The sequence below is a fragment of the Branchiostoma floridae genome, chromosome 11, assembly GCF_000003815.2.
Source record: "Branchiostoma floridae strain S238N-H82 chromosome 11, Bfl_VNyyK, whole genome shotgun sequence".
In the NCBI taxonomy this organism is placed as follows: Eukaryota; Metazoa; Chordata; class Leptocardii; order Amphioxiformes; family Branchiostomatidae; genus Branchiostoma; species Branchiostoma floridae.
In genome coordinates, this window is record NC_049989.1 from 11,416,874 (window position 1) to 11,427,341 (window position 10,468).

At 38.8% G+C, this 10,468-nt stretch overlaps 1 protein-coding gene across 2 annotated transcripts; it reads left to right on the plus strand.

Moving 5' to 3' along the window:
* Positions 1–411: 411 nt before the first annotated feature.
* LOC118426460 lies at positions 412–10,462 on the plus strand. 2 transcript variants are annotated; one of them, XM_035835874.1, is made up of 10 exons: positions 412–545; positions 854–1,012; positions 4,481–4,595; positions 5,520–5,581; positions 6,882–6,940; positions 7,359–7,501; positions 8,216–8,342; positions 9,160–9,298; positions 9,918–9,979; positions 10,158–10,462. In XM_035835874.1, exons 2-10 carry the CDS (start codon positions 987–989, stop codon positions 10,394–10,396), a joined length of 972 nt encoding a protein of 323 aa, XP_035691767.1. In that variant the 5' UTR covers positions 412–545; positions 854–986; the 3' UTR covers positions 10,397–10,462. The 2 variants fall into 2 exon arrangements, with proteins under 2 accessions (XP_035691767.1, XP_035691766.1); XM_035835873.1 differs by lacking the exons at positions 412–545; positions 854–1,012 and adding an exon at positions 3,881–4,029.
* The last annotated feature ends 6 nt before the right edge of the window (positions 10,463–10,468 follow it).

Sequence of the window (10,468 nt, forward strand, 5' to 3'; positions counted from 1 at the left end):
ATCACATGAATTGTGTGGAAATTTGTTTGCATACACAGTACAGACGACACCGATTTGTATTAGTCATAATGAGGGATAATTATACTCATTTTAGTCTAGTCAGCCTGAGTTCTGTCTGACTGGGACGCCGTCGCTTAGCAACGTGTCCCAATTTCGCGACTGTCATCATATGTGCGGGCACACCCGGAAGTAAGCCGGATCTGGCTTCAGCTGAAAGGATTCTTCTACTCTTAACAAAGGGGGTTAAAGAATTTTCTAACAACTTCTTTGCAAGTCAACACATAAGTATCTCCCAATAAAACTCATCAGTAAAAATATTATAAAATTATTGCAGGATATGGTCTATCGATGTTCATTGTAGATGCAAAATGGTATAGTTTATATTGATACAATAATGTTTTCACCCCCGTATATTAGACTCACCTCTTGACAGCTAAGCACACAAAAGCCATGGAGACACGAGTGGTCTAACAACGTAATGGTTCACATTTCTACAACATAACCAGCTAGTTTCCGTCTCAAGTGCACAGTTTTGACACCTTAAGGTACGTGACACGTGCTTTGTGACTTTGAAGAGCTTGTCAGATGATTTGAGGCCGAACTTATAGCTCTAAACCTAGAGTTTGTAGAGTGGTGTGTAGCTATGCTCATGTTTTAGTTCGACCGTGTTGTGTTTCAAAACTTGCTCTTGAGTTACTATTGTATTTATGTGGCGTGTTCTCTGCTCATTGTACACGGTGCTTTGGGTGAAGTACGGCGGAGAATCGCTGTAGTGTCAAGTGATATTACTATTAGCCACAGTGTTGTGAAGATATTGGTGACATGTGGATGATATTTCTGTTATCACCAACAGATGTTTTGTTAGAGGCGGGTCTCCCTTTATAAGGCGTTCCATTACTGATTACAAGGCTGAGCTGTCACTCTAGTCAGACCCAGTGTTGTTACCTTGGACAAGAAAGGCAGTGCAAGAAAGGTGCAACTTCAAGATGCCAGCTCCTGTTCAAGAGACAAGGTATGAAACTTTGTATTTCATTCGCTCTCATTGTGAAAATTTATCTGAAGATGATTAGATTACATTCTCAAGTTTAACGTTTCAGGCTCTTTTAATAATGCACTATACACCCTTGACAAGGTAAACGCTCTGTTTGACATTGAAAACATCATGATGTTGTGCCATTTACAATTTAAACCCCCACACATTGTAACATTGTAACCTTTCCAAGAAAGCCCAGAGTCTTAAACATCTAGTCTTGTTCTTTGCCCTGAAGCTTAAAGTCCTGAGTCTGGCACAGAGCTGGCCCCTGGGATACTTTAATTACAAATAGTGAGATATCAAGTTACCATCGCATTATGCGAGAGGACTTCTACGCCCTAAAAATATTGTGAAATTTTCAAACATCATTTCATATAAACCACACATTTAATAACTGTTAACATTACCACTAGTAGATGAAGAAACTATTGAACAACCATTTACCCCAAGGTATCTATTGGGACAATGTGCATGTAAACATTTATAGCCTGGGATTAAGTTTGTCAAAGCCATAACAACATAGGTTATTGGTTACCACTGCTACTAATTCCTACATTCCATAGTTGTATGAAATTAAAGCCATTTGAAGTCATTTTTGTGTGATTTTGAAAATGAGTCAGACTGCAAGTTATAGCCTAATGTAAAACCTTTTACTTAAATGATATGTTACTACATGTATGATAGTCAAAATCTGTGCCTGACTCTCTGTCCTTTGAATCTTTTTTAAACCAGCTGGTAAGAATTGTTCTTTAATTTCTGTCACTGTGTCGTGACTTCCATTCGTACACTTTGAGGTTAAAAAAGCCCAATGCCAGTACACACTATACTGCTGTCAAGAATTGGCACGCTCATATTGTCTGGCTTAATTTGTAAGACAACACTGGGTCAGGTAAGAGCACATGGAAAGGGAATTCTAATCCCACATGTAGTCATCATGTATGGATTTTTATTGTCTAGTGACTGACACCTGCACAAAGGATGTGGTAGTGCAACTATGAATGAGTCTCTTGGGTAACCCAGCCTTTAACAGGAACTAGAAAAAATGAAGATCATCACATTATGGATTGTCATGTCTGTTATTTATCCTGGTAAATATTTCTTTATCTCAGATATTAGTTTTTATTCCAAAGAAAATAAGTTGGCTCACTATGGATTAAAACAACGAGGAGTATATAAAACAACATTGAAGCTCAGTATGATGATGGTGGTATCAGAGTCCTATAGTACATAAACTAGGCCAAAATTAAAATCTAAACATTAGGAACAAAACTTCAAGGAATGAAAAACCAATAGAAGAAAATGTTCATCAAGTGTTTCCATTATCAGAGGGTCTGCATGGGGGGTCCTGACAAGTGACAACGCTAAATTCGGGATGGCTGACTACGCTTTACGTTAAATTCATGACGGCTACCAACGCTTTACGCTTCATCCCACTACGAATTACGTAAAATAAAATAGCTTCCCTACGAATGACGGGAAATTAAAAAGGCCTGTCTATGCCTTACAGAAAAAGAGCATGCAGACCCTCTTATCATTCTGACGAACCTCTTGAAAATGCTGGTCTTCAAGAGAGTGCATTCTACATTTCCTAACTCAGTTCGACCCGCGAGTGATTCTTACACCTGCAGTTAATCCCCCACTAGAAAGGTGCACGCTACATCGGTATACCTGCCATTCTGACACTCTTTAAGTCCAGAAAAGGCTGGCTGGTTTTGTCACGCTACATTAGCAGACCAGTTTGGTATAATTGGTTCGACTTTTGTATGTATGCACTGGGCTGGAAAAGAAACCTTCAGAAGCAAGAAAGAAGACGCAAGCTTGAAATGTTTGCACACCTTGCATGCATGCACTGGATTTTGGAAAAAGAAGTTGTTTTGGGTATCCAGGGGGATGTAACTCTGGTTCACCTTTGTTTGTAAAAAAATGTATTTAGGGATATGAAGTCGATGGACAGTGGTTTCAGATTGGAACATATTTTGAAAATAATGCAAATTTGAAACCACTGTCAGCACACTTAATACTTCTAAATGTGCTGTTTTTAAAGACAATGGATAAAGGTCACCCCACGGATAAAGGTGAATTAGCATTAAATGTATGTTCACACAGTGTTGTTATAAGTTCAGATGATGAGAGGAAAACACCTGCCATATTTCTTCAGTCTGTAGTTGGTAACTTTTGATGATAAGTAATTAAAAGTTGATCAGAAATAGTTTGGTTGTATGTAAACACCAGCATTACAGTTGTAATATCAAATATTGACCAAAGTTAACATTCCCCTGTTGCTGCCAGTCTCTGTTTGTACGCCAAACACTTGATATTACTTCTCGCCATGGCTTGTCATTCACTTCGTTATTTTTACATTCATCTTTTTGTCAGGTTGACAACATGGGAATGGCCAAGAATAATTTAAACTTGGTCAGGAAATAGAGAATTGGGTATACTATAAGAACCAAAAAGTAGTATTTCAAAATCTGTAGTCACAGATTGATTTGAAACCACTTTGAAAGGTTAGGAACTAATCACAAGCTCAAAGTTGACTTTATCTTAGATTCTTTTGCTTTTAAGGCAAATTGCACAATCCTAACTTAGAGATATATACAGTTTTCCTTTTCTACCCAGTCACTACCCTATATACATTGTTCAGAGTAGTAATTACAACGCCCATCAAGAAGCAGCGTTCTTACAACTATTGACCTATGCTGCCTGTTTTGTGACGTCTGCTTGCACGCATAACCAAGGAAACAAATCCGATTCCTGTTGTATCGTGGGCTTTGTCCCCTGAGCTTGTATGCAAATATTGCTCTTTTTTATGCAGCTGCTCTCTAGGGTACTTCATACATGGCCAAACACGCAGAGCTAGGTAACGTTGTTTAGGGTAGAGGTGATCGTGAAAGGGCATTGTGGTCTTGTTTTTGCTCGCGAGAAGCCAGGCGGCTCAGTTGACGACATTGAGCCATGAGTCAAATGCCGACAGAGACCCACGGGTCGGAGAATAGGTATGCTCGGAGACGTTAAGGTTTCTTCAGGTCATGTTTTAAACTTCTCCCATTACATCACATACTGTTGTTTCCACTGACATACAGCCGGAGTCAGTTGTTATGTTGTGTATAGCTAAGCACTGGTTGCATTGTGATTAGACAATGGCATTTAAAAGACTCTTTGTGGGGGATTTTTTAGACTTGTCAAGTAAAATGATGTTAGAGTCTGTGTTATGCTATACCAATTTGTTTTAAAACAATTTGTTACATTGATTGTTACAAGTTGCAAATTGGTTTTAAGTGTTTTTTTTTTTTAATGAGAGGGTTGACAAGTGGTTTCGGGTAATTCAATTGCTTCAGAAATGCGTTTTGTAAAAGATGAAAATATTGTGTATATAGATCTATCATCAAGAACAATTTGGCTACCGGAGATTGTTGATAATTTGATGATTTTCTATTTTATCCACAGTTTCCCCCATGGGAAAGATGAACAGGATCGGTACAGGTACAGTCCAGAGTACAAGTACGGCAGGGTCCCAAAAACTGGCACTGAGGCAAAGCTACTCAGGACCAGGAGCAAGGAGGTATAACTCATTTTTTTTGTACAAACAGAAAAAACAATCTTCCTATTAAAACATAAATTCATTCTATTACCCTTTTTTATCAAATCTATTTTGAATTCTTTGCCTAAACACGGTCTCTTTGTATTACTTAATGTTCATGTAAACTGTATTCATGAGTCTTGCTATTCTTAGAAACAGGCCCTTATGTGTATAAAAAATCTATTTGCACATGAGTATGACATTACTGAATGCAAATATGTTTTTAGGACAATACTAATTAGTCTGCATCTAAGCAGTTGGTTATTGCAAGGACAATTTGTATGTTACTGATTTTCCAATCGTTATTCAAACTCAAACAATTTTTGTAATGATGATATAATATTATGCTGTTGTGTGTGTTGGCTATCAGAGTAAAAAAATCCCCAAGACAATTTAAATGCTACTAAAATGTATGAATTATTGTTTTTTAAAGCACAGGGTCAAAGGCATGCAATGTTTCAGAAAGTACTCCAGAAGTTAATGAACCTTGTCATCTTAAGTTCTTACAAATCCTCTTCAGTTTAAAGTCAGCAAACTAGTTTGTGGACACACCTGTTGGAAAAGAGTTTTGTTTTTAGTAGAGAAACTTCTGTGTTTTGACTACAAGCAGCTAAACAGTGACATTTGTGAGAACTGTTTTGTTTGGTTTCAATGTTTTGAACATCAGTATTAACGTTCGTTCACCTTTATCCGTGTGGTAACCTATATCCGTTGTGCTGCTAAACAGGGTATCCAGGGATATCAAGTCAATGGACGGTAGTTTCAAATTGTGCTATTTTCAAAATATTCCAGTTTCAAACCACCATCTGTTGACTTGATACCCCTAAATACATCGTTCTTTAAAAGAACGGATAAAGGTTACCCTACGGATAAAGGTGAAGTAGCGTTACATCTCTTATCCTTCAGCCTAGCAGGAAGCTGCACAAAAGGAGCACTACTGCACCAGACCATGACTCTATTCTACGGAGGTAAGGGCTTTAATCATATACATATATGTCATCTGTTGACGTATCATGAAAGCAACTTTAAGTTTTCAATGTTGACGACTATAGTCTACTGTTGCTTTGCCTCATCTAGTTTGAATTCCGTGGAGCCAGTAAGCAGCCCGGATTCACAAATGTTAACTGGGCACAACTGAAAAGCGTTATATTGTCCTTTTGGACGGGAATATGTAAGGGGGTGCTTATAGCATCAAACCTCTAAACGTAAAAGAACCCGACACACTTATCGAGAAGAGTAGGGGTGACTCAGTATGCTGACGGCTTACTAGTAATATGTGAGCCATAGAGAAGCTGTATTGCACTACTAGCTAATGGTTCGTCCTCTGTCTGAGTCTGTACTTAATATGTTTGGTACTAAATTCTTATTGGTCAGGGTTCTCCCCAGAGAGTGGAATAAGGGAGGCCCTCCACTATACTCTCAGCCAGCTCCACTATACTATTTTTCAAATTTAGTGTGTTTCTTCCCTATTTTCTTTGTTAGTTTTGCTAAGATTAATGACAATTCACAGATTTTTGTACCAAGTGGCATCACTTTTCCAGTCAGCATTGTCTTCAAAAACTTGTGAATGAGCAATGATCAAAACAATAGTAGTTTTGCCACTTCACAACAAAGGAATAACAACAGTATATTATACTTGTAGTATTTGACACCCTCTGTCATTGCAAAATGAACCCATTTTCATGAAAGTGCAGCGTGTTGGTGCGGGTTATTTTTGCCAGCCCCTCCACTATACTAAAAAATTCTGGGGAGAACCCTGTTGGTAGTGGTACCACAAATTCATTTTTTTTCAGAAATTGATTATCAAGTGTAATGCATTTATATAAGATGAAATCAATCCGAATTTTGACATCTTATAAGCTAGTCTGTTCCTTTTCAAAGATACAAAACATATTAAGTCTTAGAGCAGTAAAATAAAACATGAAATAATAGGTGACTGTTTAATTTTAAACTGCATGTCAGGCTCAGATCCAAGTAACAAATTTGCCAAGTCACAGCACAAGTCACGACTACAATCACAGTCATGAATGATTAACTAAGTGCGTCTGGTTATTGTGTATTGAGTCATGTTTCATCACCAGGTAAAATTGGGCTGTAAGTTCAAATCAAACTCTGATGTTTGTACAGTAGAAAATGCCATCAATAATTGATAATAGTTTCACCCCAAAAGTGAAATGTTACATTGTAGTAGATGTTATATCATTCTTTTCATGTGAAAGCTGGTGTTAGAAGTAGTGGAATAATTGGTGCTTTGTCCTTGTGTTGCAGCCAAAGTGTACCACTACCAGCTGATGATGGGGCAGGAGAGACTCATGGGAGATACACAGGTGAGAGACAGAAGTTAGCACCTAATTTGCTAGCTTTACCATAATGGTCTAGCGTTTTGTGTATTAGACGATGGTTATTCCTATCATTAAAAAAAACATTTTCTTGCAGGCAACTTGACGTTCACCACAAGTTCTTCTCCTAGATACAAGTGCCCAATGTAGTGACCATAGATGAGATGAGACGACAAAGATGACTGAATGTAGATCTATTCGGAAGGCCAACATAACAAACGTTTTCTCTCTTAGTTGGGATCTACCACTCGCACAAAGGGGGTGACGGGCTCTACCATTCGTTTGGAATATTGAGATGTTACACTACAAATTGTACTAGGTGAGTTAGCAGAATTTAGTCCTGTTACTCCACAATGAAGATTGTGACTTCAGCCATAACTAACTGAAAGTTGCAAATTGTTTTCAGACCCAGCCTCGTACCTAATGAAGGACAGTTACCACATGAGTTATCAGATCCCCAGCTTCCCCTATAGCCTGACATCGCAGCCCTGGAGCCGCCGCAGGGCCTTCACCTGTCCACCATCCATGAAGAAGAACTACTATCTACAGGTAACTCATCACATTGTCAAAATTTAACACTTAAGCTTCACCTGTTAGTGTTACATGTACATGTCTATCTACAGTATTCTGGATTATGTTGTCTTTAAACAATCATAAAATGCACATTGTACAGAATACATTGATAAGGTTCGACAACGATATTATACACTTACTATTCAAGTGATGGGGATGGCCGTTTCTTTGCTTCTGAATAATCAGTGGAAACAGGTTGTCGTCTGCAGGCTCTCATATGGCTGAGTAGGCCAATCCTTGATCTGCACATCCTGCTGCAAATTTCCTGTGCCTCCTCTTCTATTCAGTAACCTCACTTTGAGTTATATGTAGTCTTTCAGCTCTTAATATTACTACAAGGCTGTTTTGAAAGTCAACTGCCGTACTTTAATATCTTAGATCTTTACTCACATAGAAATGTCTGTATCCATAGTGATGTGTCCCAATCTATCAGAGTGTCTGATACTTATATCTTGTATTTGAAAACATTGACAATGTGTTCTAGTATAAGGGTGGTGCGTTGCATATTCTCCAAGCAGAGGGGAAAATCTTGACCTTTTTTCTTACATGCCGGCTTTTGTTGTCAGCTATTCCCACCAACTGACGGAAAATTAGGTCACAATTTTCCCCATCAACCTCTGCTTGGACAGTAGTGTTGTGTTCAGTATTACACTGAGGTTAATTGCATTTTTGTCATTTGTTTGCATTCAGCACCCGGACCTGAACTGGGGCCAGAGACAGTACCTGTGGAGTACTGCAGCTGTGTACAGCACATCCCACATGAAGAGGCTCATCCAGGGCAGATACGAACAGTTTCTCAGGCATCAACAGAAAATGGGTATGGACAGCATACCTGGTCCCTTTGACTCCAAGCACTCATGATGTAACAAAGCTGGAAATTTGTCTCACATCTCAACATTTTCTCATACATACTAAATAGTAAATATTACACTCTATTACTGGTATATGGTTGCTGTGTGACAAAACACATTGAATTTTATTTGTTTTGCAATTGGTTTTTGGCATAAGAAATCTCGTAGTCGACAATTTAAAAGATACCTTTATTTGGTACGATGTTAAACATTCTTCCAACACAAAGGTATACATGGATCAAATATCCTTGGACGGCCACTGTCGCCTTCTTCAGGATCAAAAAGGTAACAGTGGTTGTTGGAAATTATAACTGTTACCTTTCTGTTCGAAGAAGTTTAGCATTGCAGTATGCTAGTAATTACTACATGTACTACTACTAAGGCCCCATTTCCACTAGACGGCGATCACGCTGCGCTCTCACTGCAACCTAAATAGGATATGTGTAACCTTCACTTTCAAACTGGGTATATCATACAAATCATACAGTAAATGTGACTAAGAAGACAACAACTGAGAAGACAACAAAACACAGAAAGTGTAAAAAGGCTGGTGTCTATACTGTCAAAACCCCAGTGTCTATACAATTCGTTGAGCAAATATGTCCAATTTGAGGTCATAGAGACAGCACAGTGAGAGCGCCGTCCAAGTGGAAGGGGGGTATAACACAGATGAGCTTCCATGATAATTGCATACAAAATGTAGTTTAGTTGCATTTCTGCAAAATCTCACCAAAGTGAGTTAAATTAGTTGATCTGACAGTGTCACATTTTCCATGATTTAAGGACACATCAACAAGAAGGAAATGGAGAAATACAGGTCGTACCTGTTTGCAACAAGGAAGACCATGCCTGGTGTGGTCGACCCCAGCATTTGGAGGTCACGGCCACAGACACAGATGGCAAGGTCCAAAAGCTCCAACAGGTGAGTCAGTGAAAGGGAGTACAGTACTGCAAATACATGTACTTTTGCAGTGGTCTTATTTTGCAGTAAGAGAGAAAGGCTTTTTGCAGCATTATTAACTTGTGGTTGGAACAATTCTGTGGTCCAGTAGTAACACATTAGAAATATTTCCAGTGTCATGAATTTGAGGTTCCAAAAGGATTTCTAAAAGCCAAGGTCATGGGTAGACCCCTGAAGCGCTGGAAGGATCAAATTTAAAAAGACATTGGACTGAGTCTCAAGTGTGCGGAAATAAGTACTAAGGAACATGCGGCTTGGAGAGTACGGAGCAAGGGGCCAGTCCCTGGTCTAAGCACTTTGGCAGGAATTTGAGGTGGAGAGGTTGCTGCAAAAACAAAACCACTGCATAAGTTGCAAGATTTACAGTTACTGTATCATGTAACAGTAATTTACTGTAAAGTAATCTTCTATTTGAACATTAATTCTGACATACAATGTAGATGCCTTGGGGAGTCAGACTAAAGTTGTCATAACCTACAGAGCCATTAAAAATTTTACAATTTAGTTTGCTGTATGAAGCTGTGAGCAATGGTGGAAAAAAATTTGTCACATCAAAGTTTTTTCTGAACTTTGCTAACAGCGATGCAGAGTTGTCCAGAAAGTCAGCTCCAGCCAGGAATGGCCATCCAAGGAGAAATTCAGGTAAAGTTACTCTTAATAATTTTTTACATCTTTGGACTTGACTTTTCTTGACAGTTTTTTTTTAATTTCTTTGTTCTTACGGGTCACTATTGACATGTGTTTAAGTGATGTCAACAGAACTGTTCAAAGGAAACAGAGTTGTCTTAACTTGTAGATGTTGATCATTCATCTTTGACAGCACAAAAAGAGAGTCCACCAAAGAGTTCCCCACCGGATGAGGACCTCTCACAGTCTTTCAACTCCATCAAGCTGGAGCCAAAACCAAGAGATCAGAACAAAAAGGAGGAGCCAAAGTCAAAGTCATCACCCCAGAAAGAGGAGAAAACTCAGAGTGAAGAAGCCGAAGAAAAGGCAAAGGAAAAAGAAGAGGATGAGGTAGAGGAAGCTGATGAAGGTTCAGATGATGGAAGGTACTAAGTGTCCCACAGAATGCACCTGTGCATGTACACGTCTCAGCATGGTTATCTAATACCCTCGTCACATGTAGCG